The sequence below is a fragment of the Procambarus clarkii genome, chromosome 42, assembly GCF_040958095.1.
Source record: "Procambarus clarkii isolate CNS0578487 chromosome 42, FALCON_Pclarkii_2.0, whole genome shotgun sequence".
In the NCBI taxonomy this organism is placed as follows: Eukaryota; Metazoa; Arthropoda; class Malacostraca; order Decapoda; family Cambaridae; genus Procambarus; species Procambarus clarkii.
This window is the reverse complement of record NC_091191.1, coordinates 6,798,088-6,811,887: the sequence shown is the minus strand read 5'-3', so window position 1 is coordinate 6,811,887 and position 13,800 is coordinate 6,798,088. Positions and strand designations below refer to the sequence as shown.

The 13,800-nt window shown below is 37.8% G+C and overlaps 1 protein-coding gene across 3 annotated transcripts in view; it reads right to left on the bottom strand.

Annotated features, from left to right (window-relative positions):
- Window positions 1-253: 253 nt before the first annotated feature.
- LOC123770306 (mucosa-associated lymphoid tissue lymphoma translocation protein 1) overlaps window positions 254-13,800 on the bottom strand; it is a 29,665-nt gene continuing 16,118 nt past the window's right edge. For all 3 annotated transcript variants that reach the window (XM_045762031.2, XM_069339869.1, XM_045762032.2), the window contains 7 exons: window positions 13,202-13,436; window positions 12,009-12,193; window positions 8,677-8,793; window positions 6,717-6,778; window positions 4,659-4,874; window positions 2,807-2,875; window positions 254-2,078 (listed from right to left, as the gene is read on the bottom strand). In XM_045762031.2, the coding sequence (XP_045617987.1) occupies window positions 1,959-2,078; window positions 2,807-2,875; window positions 4,659-4,874; window positions 6,717-6,778; window positions 8,677-8,793; window positions 12,009-12,193; window positions 13,202-13,436 (1,004 nt within the window). In that variant the 3' untranslated portion in view covers window positions 254-1,958. The remainder of the gene's footprint in view (window positions 2,079-2,806; window positions 2,876-4,658; window positions 4,875-6,716; window positions 6,779-8,676; window positions 8,794-12,008; window positions 12,194-13,201; window positions 13,437-13,800) is intronic.

Sequence of the window (13,800 nt, the reverse complement as noted above, 5' to 3'; positions counted from 1 at the left end):
GGACCGGGCCGCAGGGACACTAAAAAGCCCCGAAATCTTCTCAAGATAACCTCAAGGTAAACTGCAGAGGAAAGACTTTACATGTTACCACTCACTTAGCCTGTGGAGACAAAAAAAAAAGAACTAGTTTCTTAAACTATTAATTTGAGACAAAGCATTTGAGAAAAACTATAAATAGCCACAGCTGCATTGGTACAGGAAATGAGAAACATAATATGTTGTATTAAGCACACTAAAGGAAATTAATAATCTATTTGTAAACAATATTCCTCTTTATTTTAATTCAAATAGAAAGATTAATGCAGTAAAGAGCTAGAGCTGCAAATATATATTCAATTTACCTTGTACACATTACATTCTAAATAATTACATAATATCTTGTTCTATAAAATAGACCTTATACAATAGATGTTACAGCATATCTATTGTTACTGTATTTAGCAACTTGATGTTTCTATTAAAATTTTGCTATAACATAACTTATGAATTGGAGAATGAATTCAGTACCTGTATATACATTATATTAAATTTGCATATATGTACAGAAATTTATTGTGATTCTTAAAATTATAACTCTTGTCAGTTAAATAATTGAGTAATGTAGTCTCTCATTTATGATACATACAATACATACACGAGTGTCTTTCACAAAAAACATTTTCTTACAGACAAATATTTACTACTAATACAAATTTGAAAAATGCACTTCTTAATCAATTAAACAATGTTCCATATAAATGCACAGTGCTTGGCTGGCATGCCAGCCTATTATTAGTATTTGTGCTTTTTTAATTACACAGCTGGAAAGTACAAAAGTTTGTAGTTGCTACAAGTTACACAGTACATACACAGTTAACATTATCTTGTTACAACACTCACTCTTGTTTTACTCTCTGCTCTCTCACTCTTGCTTTTCTCTCTACTCTATCTCTATTGTTTTTAATTTCTCCTATACTCTCTTTACTGTGTCATTGTCTTTATATCACCATCTCATATAAATACAAAAGAGCAGACACTACCATTCATTCACATGAACCGCTGGGTGCATCTCTATCCAATACCTTCCCTAACCTTCCCTGCCTCAGCCACTTTACGTCCTTAACTTACCCTGCTCTCAACTTTGCTTGCACAAGTTTTTTTTTCAATTGCATATTCCAAGTATTTAAACTAATCAAGCAATTCTCCAATCACACTGATTTCACACATGCAGTTTACTTATCTCTCCACCAGATAAGAAAACTCATCACCTGCCTTTCACTAAACATGCAAACACTCCATCTTCAAGTGAAATTGAAGTGCCATGACATATGACAAAACTCTTAGCATTAGGCCATAATAAAACTGTAAAATGAACTTCAGACAGTTAATTTTTCAACTTCTTTCTCAAGTGAAGAAAAAGATAATAATATTACATTGGTCTACACTGCCCAATAATGAAAATAAATTTAAAGTAGTTTTAGTATCATATATAAGTAATAAAATTTCTAGTTAATGCAATATGTTATAAAGATATTATGTAGAAAACTAAAAACCTGAAACTTTAGCTCGAAACACTGTGCGTATGAGTGCCTTTAGGAATACAGTAGTAGGTACTAGCTTTATCTAGAAATCCAACATTCACTTTGTAACTCATCTTGTATGTATGTACTTTTACTGTACCTGAATAAACATTTTATTTATTTATTTATTTATTTATTTATTTAAAAATAAAGTTTGTTATTTTTTGTATTATTATTAATAATTTTTTTTTTATTACATTACAAAATCCATTCCTGAGATATGGAACAGAACTCTGTCCAAAGAAAGAAAAAGAATAATATACATGACTAAACCATAAAATATTGCTATCAGGTATATACACTTAATTCAAGATAAAAAACTCTTTTTTTTTTTCTTAAATATACTTGTACTTATCAAGTCCTATTTTGTGTTTTTATTTCAGACAAAAACCTCAAACATTAAGACAGGTCATTGTATAGTGAGAATCCCTTGGAGATGGATGGCTTTTGTAGATTGAAGACTTTTTGACACAACATTACTTCTTTAAAGACAAAAAACAATTCCAGTATCAAACATCCCTGAAAAACGATAATAAATAAATTTGGAAATAAAATTGGATACAGAATTCAAAAACACACTACTGATATATCATTATCATTGATATAAAGATATCATGATAATGTTAACATTGAGCAATAAGAATTTTAAAACAAACTACATTAATACTGAATCCATTTTTCTAACCATTTGAATGCATCTAGTAAAATTATAGTTTTAACAATATAAAATTATTATGCCACTTTAATATGACATAACCAAGCTAACAATGATGTTTTATGCAACAACAAAACTAGAATTTTTGGCATATGATGTTCTGAAGCTTTCAATTGTTTTGGGGTCCAGTATCGTCTTGCATAATTTATTCTATCACTCCATTCGCAAAGGAGAATTAAAGTTATTTATTTAGCATCTTTGCTTTCTTAATTTGAATACTGTATTAGTCAAGAATGACAATGTCCTATTACTGCAGAAATTAAATACACTATTTATTATGACACAGAAGGGATTGTTATGGGAACAAAAATACATTGGAGAACAAATGTTCTCCAATGGATTTGATTGGAAAAATTTGTTTATATGTAAGAATTTAAATGAGAAGAATGCAATATGTTACATAATTTATAATGAAAGTACCCAAAAATACATTCCTAAACAGAAATGCAGAACTGAAAAACACTGGTTCATATTTTTTATTTAAAATAAAACACGCAATACTGTACAGTATATAACAAATAAATTAACCTACCTCCAAAGTTTGAATCCCATCAACATGACATACCATTGGTTTCGTTCTTCCTTTCAGTTTCCAATATATCTAAAATGTAAAAGCAAAATTTTTTTTATTCAAAATGCAGTTCACTCTCAATTTTACCCAACGATATGTTTTCTATGACCTTGTCTCAACAATCCAAGAACATTTTTATTTTTAATAATTTTGAGAAAAATAAAATGGATTTCACAGTGAAGAACTCTTAAAAGTAAACAAAATTAAATAATAGTAAATGTGTTCTGATAAAAAAAAAATGGTGAAAAATAAGGCTGCGAGTTATTATGAAAAGTTCTTTTCCAAGCAGATAATTTGGCTGGTACCCAAGATGATGCAGTAGTAATGTAACACATTTGCCCCGTGCTTCACACACGATTTGGTCTGGTTCATATCCTGGCCAGGAGGATTGAGTAGACACCAGTCCTTAGCTGTTTACCTCTGTTCACTCAGCAGTAACTGTGTACCCTGTACTTGGTTGTTAACCATTTGGCAGGTTGTGTTCCGGGAAAATTAATGGGCAAGGCTTACCATGAGCTATGAGAATGGAAAGCTTTCAGCCTGCTACCAGAAGTTATCTGTTCCTGTGTACACCTGTAGTTCAATGTATGCCTGTTTAGTGTAGACCTGCGTGAAAAAAAAGATCCACAGTATCTATGGAACAGCATTATGCATCATCAGACAGGACAACATTCTGGCACCTAAATCACAGGGAACTTTAGAAACTGTTCCAACATGGTCATTAAGGTGCCCAGGAGTTACTGGAGAAAAATCTGTCCGGCTCAGGATTATTAAAAGACTACAGTGTTCATAACTCAAAACCCATTACAAACCCTCACTTGGCATCACAGGCAACAACTAAGAGAAGGCTTCACACTAGATTAGACTGTGTGAAATAAAGAAAGTAAGTTTGTTCAACACAAATAAATATCAGCCCACTTAATGAGTGCAATGAAAACCAGACCAGCACCTCAAACATTGCTTCAGTTTAATATGAAACTTTATTTGAAGTAAGATTTAAAAAAAAAAAAACTTATTTTTTTCACACCCACGTGTGGAAGAGTCCATCTCTGAGCCTAAGAGGGCCACCTCTTCAGAAATATCATTCCAGGATTCACACCAAACCAGCTCCATGGTCTAAAGAAGATAAAATGGAGTCTCCTTTTTCACAAAGGTGGGTACAGGTTATGTAGATGAAGTTTAGTTCCCGGGCTGATATGAATGTAATAGATCCTGGCATCTGTCAATGCACATGGAGTTCTAAGCCTACTCCATGTAGACCTAGAACTCCTCGTTCTCCCCCCTCTTTCCCCTCCCGGGGAGGGGGGAGATGCGCAGACAGCAGCGCGGTGACGTGGTGACGTGACGTCATGCTTGTTTGCTCGTTTTCATTTGGGGAGTTCTGACCACTAATTCAACTTTCAGAAGCAATATTTTAACCAGAACAGGGGTTTGTTTTGGGGCGCTTACCTTTTTTGGGTACCTGACCTGATCGATGGCAGACATAGAATGCTTCCAACCACACGGGGGTTTCTATAGGCCAGTGCTCCTCGTGCCTTTCTAAGGGGGCCAGGTTCTGGTTCGTGGTCCCCAGTAAGCCTAGAACTCCATGTGCATTGACTGATGCCAGGGTCTAATACATTCATATCAGCTCGGTTAGCTCCGGGAAGCCAAATGGGCTCTTCCCAGAAAGTCTAATAAGTAATTGAGTGAGCACATTCTTTTGATACTTTAATATCATGATACAGTGCACTCCAAATAATGCATGCTTTATCCTGTTTTGTATAGTTAATTAAACAAAATATTTGCAGAAGACATCCATATATGTACTTACCTCTTTGTTAGTACTAAATTTTATAATTAGATCCAGCCCATCTTTATCAACTACTGTAGCATCAAAAAGTTCATTATTCTGTGATAGAGTGATTAAAACTTGAATACAGTTACTAATAACCCATGTTGGTCCATCTCTTGGAAATTGCTGAGCATCTGGTAATGCTTCTTGTATGCACTGTATATTCACTCTTATATCAGCGCGGGCAACTCGAATCTGAAATTAAAAATGAATCTAAAACAAACCTGCAAATTTATTATTAAACATAATAATAATAATGCGCCGCCTGAGCCATCCTGGTCATTGAACCGGGTGCTCTCTTATCTCTCTTCCCCTCAGTTTGTAGTGGCCCCTTTGGTTCAGGTTTGTCTCTCCAGGGCTCATTTTTGCTGTTGGCATTGGCCTCTGGGGGTCAGGTCAGGAAGCTTCATACTCTCCTCTGGTGCAGGGGTTTCTTCTCTTTCAGCTCTGGTGATAGGTTTGTTCGTTTGCAGCTGTCTACTTGTTTTCTGGCGGAGAATGTGCCAGCTGCTTTCCGGAGGGGTCCTTGGGTTGTTGATGCTTGGTTGGTCAGGCTGGGGATGCATCATATGTTGTGTCTGGTTGCGGCTCTCCTCCATTTTTTTTTTTTATTTTTTTTTGCGCACCGCGGCTTCTATGTCCGGGAATGCGCTTTGGGTTGACCCGGGTTCCCTTCTTCCCTGTTCCGGGGGTTCAAGTTTCCTGGGTCGTCCACTAGGTCATTCGGTGTTGCCAGCTGTCTTGCTTTCGAGTTTAAGGCGTGTGATTTCTGCCTCCTGGGTCCTTCCCTCTTTTGTCCCTTGTCTTTGGGTAGATAGCTCCAGGGAGCCGAAGGTGCTTCCCCCAGAAAACTGGCATTGAATGTAATGAAACGCCATTTTCTGGGCGAGACCTGGAGGCTCCCTAGCATCCCTTTCTCCCTCCAGTCAGTGTTTTCTTCGCGTGTTTTGACATCCAGCCTTCGAACTCAAGATCTGGGCACCTGGCTTGAGGGGTCTGGGGCTCCTTCTTCCCCCTCCCAGGGAGGGGAAGGCTGCACAGACAGTGGCGCAGCAACGTGGTGGCGTCATGCTTGTTTGCTTACTTGCTTTTCTTTGGGGAGTTCTGTCCACTCGTTTGACTTTTAGTAGTAGTTTCAACCAGAATAGGGGTTTGTTTTGGGATGCTTACCTTTCTGGGTGCCTGACCTAGTCAAAGGCAGACATAGAATGCTCCAAATCACATGTGCAATTCTATAGGCCAATGCTCCTCATGCCTCTCTGATGGGGCCATGTTTTGGCTCGTGATCCCCGGTAGACCTAAGAACTTCATTCACACTGACTGATGCCAATGTCTAATGGTTCCACATCAGCCTGGAATAAGCTCCTGGGAGCCGAAGGGGCTCACCCAGAAAACGCAGCACATGGAAGTCCCTAAACAAATGCAGCAGTGGAAGGGTCAAGGGAACTATCAGGAGAAAATGCCAAGCCATTACGACTATATAGTACTTGAAAGGGGGTCAGGATAAGGATATGGCATGGGACGGGGAGAAGAAATGGTGCCCAACCACTTGGATGGTCGGGTATTGAACCCCAACCTGCATGAAACAAGACCAAGTTGTGTCAAGTTGCAAGAACAATTAGCCCCACCTGAAGACCTCACATATAGTCATTATCTCTGTTGAATGATCTAATAATTGAGAATTGGTGTACACAGTATTATTTACTCTTAAAGAAATTAAAATCCAATTCAAATTATTCTATCCATAACCGATTTCAATTTTGACATCAATGGTTATAGTAATGATAACTTGGTTGCCTGACTAATATTTGATAAAAAAAAAGGCACAAATGTTTAAGCTACAATCTGCTATCAGTGGAGTAACCTCTATATGAAACTTTTTACCTGAGAGAAAAATATATCAAAGCCTCAGTTACAAGCTTATATTAGCAGAGCTAATTTGTTTTTATCAAAACTACTCGACTTGCATAATGGCAAAAACTGAAAAAATTACATATTTGAATGGTGTATAAAGCCATCTTTTAATACAACACTTACATCTGCTTCAATCACACCTCCAAGACTTCCAAGCTTTTCCCAGTTTTGAAGCACCCCATTCTCTGCAAAACACAATATCAAAAGATAAATTAGAAACAGTGACTTACACAATATATGGCTATGTATACATATTACAGACTCCTGGTATTACACAGGGATTCATTTCTGGAAATATTTTACAAACTGAAATGCAATATATTGTTAAAGACCTCAGGAAAAATATGATGTGTTCCAGTTCTTAAAAAAACAGTATTGAATAGAGTACAATGACTTTCTTGTGGGTCCCTGGTGGCTCCTTGGTAATTGTTACCTCTCAAACTCCACCCGATTCAATACATGCAAGGCCTTTGCAAGTCATTGTTAGCCTACTGGCAACCAGAGGCCAAACCTGACACCCACTTAAAGAGGCGAAGGAAAAGCCACCAGATGGGGAAGCCAAAACATACTCAGAAAGGTAAACAAAGCATATAAAACAAAACAACAAATGTCTGAAATAAACAGATCCACACTGGTCCTGAAGCAGTTTTTCTCATTAGTTCTACCTGTGTACTACCAAAAGACTGCACACCATTATAGGACTGCATACCTTTCTCGATCCCCTAGTCTTGACCCTCAGCCATTTGGCCAAGAAGACTGAAAAACTCAAGTCCCTGTCAGGAAAGGGAAGATCCCAAGTCCTTGCACCACTGCTTTTCCTATTCTCATATCACATACAGAGAAAAATAGAAATCACAGCTTTGTATAATCCTTTGCAGATGACACAAAAATCAACATGAAAATTACCTCTGCTAAAGACATTGAAAAACTACAAGCAGATATTAATAAAGTTTTAGACTGGTCAACAGAAAATAACATGATGTTTAACAGTGATAAATTCCAGGTACTCAGGTACGGTAAAAATGAGGACCTTAATTAAACATAATACAGGATACAAAACACAATTAAATCTGACCATAGTAGGAGAGCAGCATGTAAAGGATTTGGGAATAATGTCTGATGACCAAATGTTTAGGGCATAACCAAGCAAATAATGCATCAGCCAGAAAAATGATAGGATGGATTACAAGAACTTTCAAATCCAGGGATCCCATCACAATGGTTGTACTATTCAAATCACTTGTGCTGTCCCATCTTGAGTACTGCTCAGTACTCACTTGCCCTTTCAGAGCAGGAAAGATTGCTGAAATAGAGGGAATACAGAGAACATATACGGCATACATAGAAGCGATAAAGCCCCTAAATTATTTGGATCAAAGCTCTCCAAATGTACTCGCTAGAAAGGAGACGAGAGAGATATCAAATAATGTACACGTGGAAAATACTGGAGGGCCAGGTCCCAAATCTACACAGTAAAATAATAACTTACTGGAGAGAATGATATGGAAGAAAATGCAGAATAGAGCCAGTGAAGAGCAGGGGTACCATAGGCACAATCAGAGAGCACCGTATAAACATCAGAGGTCCACGGTTATTCAACATCCTCCCAGCAAGTATGAGAAATATTGCCAGAACAACTGTGAACAACTTCAAGATAAACTAGATAATTTTCTTCAAGAAATGCCGGAGCAACCAAGCTGTGGTGGATATGTGGGCCTGCGGGGTGCTTCAAGCAACAGCCTATTGGACGAAGCTCTCACAAGTCAAGTCTGGCCTTGGGCCAGTCTTCTCTTGCTCCTTACAAGGGCCAGGTTTCGAGCCCTGGTCCCCAGAAGGCTTATAAAAGACTCGCAAAGACTTGGCATGGATTGAATTGGGTGGAGCTCGCCAGGCAGGAAGCTCCACAGAGCCACCATTAGGAGCCCTCCCAAAAAATATCTAGAAGGCAGGTGACAATAGTTTAATTTATTGTTTGTTATTTCAAGTAAGAATATCATCAGAACTTCTAACAAAAAATTTTAAGTAGTGTTTCGTAACCTCAAACTTTGTTCTATAATTTAGTTTTCTTTGGTAATTAGCTTACCTTTGGTATCTTCTTCTAATGGGACAGAAGGATCAGTCAGTGACCGTGGTTGTCCCAAGTCGCAAACAGTTTTGGGAATTTGATCATTCTGAATCTTATCATATTTATGGTGGAAAGCTGAAAAATAAAGTTAAATGAAAGTAAATATAAGATATTTTAAGAGTACTCTAACACTATACCGTATATGTATATTATGCTCTACTATATACAGACATCAAACCACCATTCAAACTTGTATTCAGCCTTCTGGTTGTGAGAGGTCATGCTCCTGTGGCCTGCTACCCAAGGTGTTAATGACCAGCTTTGAGTTTGGCATCAATGTGGACACAGAAAACTGAGTGTTGAATGTAAGGAAATACCTCTTTCTGGTAAGTATAAACTGGCTCCCTGTTGCTAACTGCCTGGATAGCTCCTTACCTATCAAATTGAACCAAGCCCTTGTGAGCTTTTAAGGAACAGGAGAGAACGGGAAAACAAGGGATGTACGATGGGAAGTCGGAAACCTTTGCATATATGATATATCCGAGGATTCAAATGGCACACAGAAACATACAAGGAGTGGAGCAGTTGAGGAATTCAGCCAAAACAACAACAGAGGACATGAAATCACAGAGCAAAAAATCCTCTGTGGAAGGCATGGAAGACCAAGCAGGGTTGAAGGACACCCATGGACCCTCCTTGTGCCCTAGCCGAGTTCAAAGTCCCCACTGAAAAGAGAAGACATCGGAGCAGAACCATGTTCAACACCAGACACCCGCAAAATCAGAAAGTTGTATCCCCCACCACAAAGGAGGATATATGGTGATATCACAATCCCTAAGTACAGAAGGCAGCATATCCCTGATGGGAAACACCAGCTCAACTGCCTTCACTGCCGACAATGAATGAGCAACCCCCAGGGATGACTCGGTCCCCAAGGAAAAATTAGGCTAAGACCCCAAAACCTTAAGACACTCTTGAACTCTTAGCAAAGGAAGGGGGACAAGAGGTCTGGCACACCAAACCAGATGGACCAGGAGAAAGAGATGGCAGGATAAACTTTCAACATGTCGGCAACACAAACAATTCCAACTCACAATCATAAAAACAGAATGGGGTTGAATCTGGAATATCCATGTTGGCAAAGAGCCACAAACAGTGCATATGAGAAAACTGTTACTTCAGAGTGGTAGCCACCTGATAACTCGCCCAAACCTAGCGATGACGCATGTCACTGGTCTCAGGGTAGGAGGTATCATCCACCCAACAGGCAACACAGCAGAGGCAATAAGAATGGCCATTGGCATGTAACAGCAGCGAGGTACAACCTGAGCCACACCAAAGATTCACGGGGGCCTAGTGTGATCTGACAGTGAAAATTAAGCAAGGGCACCAAGTGCAGGAGCTGAGAAGAAAAGATGCAGTGGAACCGGTTTTCGTATGCCACTGTTTTCGTATTTTTCGGGTCTCATACTTGATTTCTTCGAAAAATCTGATTCAATACTCATCATTTGCCTCTGGTTTCGGAGTTTGTTTATACACGTACGGGTCCACTGAGCGCATGGCGCTTCAATTTACCAGTGTTTCCCGCCTAGTGATGATCACGCTTGAATTTTTTGTGAAGAATTTCATAGTTTTTGTGCTTTTTTTTATTTTCTGAACATAAAAGTTCTTATTATATATCATGCCATGGGTTTCAAGAAAGTCAGTGGTAATGTTCAACATAAGAAAATAGTTGTGAGGATGACGACAGAGGAAAAACAAGAGATCATTCATAATGAGACAATGTAATGTCTCACTACAGATAAGTGTTAAAATGTAGGGAAAAACAAGTGTCTATAGACAGATTCTTAGTAAGACAAGCAAGCAGTGAGCCACAACCAGGGTCTAGTGGTATGCCTGCAAAACGTAGGAGAGAGAGAGTACCCCAGAAATGTCATCACTGCTGTTATAATGGAAAAGGACTCCCTTCCAAACACTTGCACCTCTCCTCCTCTCCCCCTTCCTCAGTCTTCCATACGCCAACAAGAGTCCTCAATAAAGGTATAATACCTAAGATTATTATTCTGTATAAAATGTATTTTTTTGGTTAATATATTTGGGAGTGTGGAATGGATTAATTCCATTTACATTATTTTTTTATGGGAAAATTCCTTTCGGTTTTCGTATTTTCAGTTTTTGTACCATCTCTGGGAATGGATAAAATTTGAAAACTGAGGTACCACTGTACTAAATATAGTTTGAAGGACAAAGGCAGCTGCGAAAAACATAAATGGCATGTCATGAAACAAACAGGCAAACTTCTGTGCAACCCAAACAAAGAAGATCACAACTGCCCCAGTCCAGAGACTCACGGAGGAACCACAAACCCATACACTACCCAGGGCAAGGCACCTTCAACAGTAGTCTGGCATTTTCAGGGACAGCTGCCCAAAACCACCAGTAAAGTTAACCTTGGCTTGGCAGAGGCAACACCAGCAAGAAACTAGGGAAAGTAACCCTAAGCTCATGCAGTTTGAGGCAAACAATTTCTCAAGGTCCTACCTGATTTATCTGAGGGCCACAAACCTTAGTTGCCTTGACGAAGACAGGAAGCCGGCAGTATGTCGAAGGCCCCCCCCCCCATTTGCCTTGATGATTTTTTCCATACAACAAGTGAGACTTGTAAACACACACATGAAGTAAAAATAAAATTGGAACAAACACAAGCAAATGAGACCCCAAGACAGCAGCCAAAGAATGGCCAACACTTATCTGGAAAACTGGAACTTAAAGGTTCCTAAGGTAACTTTGGGAGCTCATGCGAACACTGCCTCACCAGATGAATGACTGGGGAGTTGCATCGTATGATCTAGGAGATTACCAGTGCTGCCATTTAGCAGTGGGCATTTGCTACTAGTGGGTGAATGACCTAACAACTTAATGCCTCATTTACCAAGTTGTTTAGATTTGCCTTGATGTTGTCTGTTTTGTTTTTGCTTTTCCTTTTTGTGGTTTATTTCTCAGTTTAGGTGACCAAGAATACCTTGCCCTCTGTGCCTGTATGAGGGAGCAAGGTTTTGACCTCTGGTTCCTAGTAGATGTTTAATGGCTCACATGGGTCTGCCATGAATTGAATAAGGGAAGAGCTAACCAGGCAGCTAGAAACAGAGCATCATCATGGAGCCCTCCTAGGAAAGATGTATAATATAATAAAAGAAGGTTATAACAATGAAATAATAAAACATTATAAATTGTCCAATCGTTATAAAATATAAAATGCAATATAAAGCGCAATATATAATGCAATATATACCCGTGTGTATTATTATATTATATGATTCTACCAAAATTGCAACTATTCTTGAACATACATTCCTTGACCTTTTGTCCCAGCACTTCTACAGGTATGGGCTCTCCCACCAAGTTCTTCAGATGTGCCATTAGCATAGAAGAGTTATTGTCTTCAAAGGTGTCATAATTTTCCGAGGTAGCAAAAAGTGTAAAAGAGTTTGCAAGGGCATGAATATATTTTTCTGTTGTAGCTGGCAACATCATTCTGAAAGATAAATATTTGTGAAAGATGTAATAAAAATATATCATTTATTTATAGAAACGAAAATAAAAGTGATTTTAGTTGTTGAGAAATACCAAGAGTAAACTTTATATGTAAGTGACATTTTGCCTTTAAAGGCATTATTAGATTTAAGAGGCCTAATGCCTATAAATTGGAAATATAAGGAAGGGATGAGGTCATTGAGGTAAAGATGTGTAACACTTAACATTTTTGAAGCATTAATTTTGTAAGAGGGGGGGTATCAGTATTGAATTTTCCTTCATTCTATTCAATAGGGTTATAATGTCATGGCTGCCTGTTTCATAAACTAATGCCTAATGTTGATTTCTTTGATGAGTTTATTGTAATTAAGCTTCATGAGGCCATACTCTTATATGCAACACAAGCAGTGCTGGTGTTGTCAACACAGAAGGCCTACTTATTAAATCCTCATATATAGGCTTCAATATGTTTTAACTACATATACTTTGTCACAGTTATTACAAGGAACAGTGTATGTACCTGCTGCAAAGAATGTTCGAAAGATGGGACACCACAAGCATAGCTCTCATCCTGTAACTATACTTAGCATATTCATTTTATGATAGTGTAATTACCTATCTGGAAATCAAGACAGGAATAAATCCATCCTGGAGCATGTGGATATCAGAACTCAGAGGCTGCTTTAGTGAACTTAAATTGTAATTGTAACCTCTTTCATTGAGGCTTTCTTTAAAAATAAATTATTACTGTGTTTTAGCTTGCTTATTAAAATGTTTATCTTTGAACACATTTAGCTTTATGGATAAACTACTAGTATGCTATATACTGCATATCTTAATTTGCTCATTCAGAAAATACAAACTATCTGCATACTGTACCTTTATGATATTAATGATACTTATGATACTTAATAGATATTAACAACTGAAACAATTGTATCTCAACCTAACGAAGAGGTAAAATTAAAGCATTTACTGTGCATTTCATAGTGCTCATGTCTACACTCACCTACAAGATAGCTGTGAGCGACATGAATCATAGACTGAAAAGAGTAGAGCTGGAAAAGTATCTTGAATGTCATTAGTGACAGTAGTAGCTGCAATACAATCACCCTGACATGGTACTTCATTGGGAGGTGTCTCCACATTCTCCTCTCTAGGTATACATTTCATTCTTGCGTCTAAAGGCATCATGAAGTCGATACCATTATTGTTGAATCCATGTCCCGCAAAATAAAATACAACTGAAGAAAATAAATAGAAATTAGAATATGAAGACAAATACACAGGCAATGTATATTAATGTATTTTTATTTAAATGTGGTTAGTGGCAATGAATTACACACTGTACTGAATAGTTAGTCTTGATCGGTACAAAGAATGGATTCCTGGAAAGCAAAGTTAAATTTATGGTGGAAAAATAGTGATGCATTTCAGAAAGTAACATTATTTATCCCTCTCTCAATAACATTTCTACCGGAACATTATTATTACTGTAAGAACTTTTACCACTTTCCAACAACAAACTCATTACATAATGAAGTGTTGAATGCTTGATGACTGATGCATCAGTTAATTCATAATGTAATTAATAACAAGATATGTAAT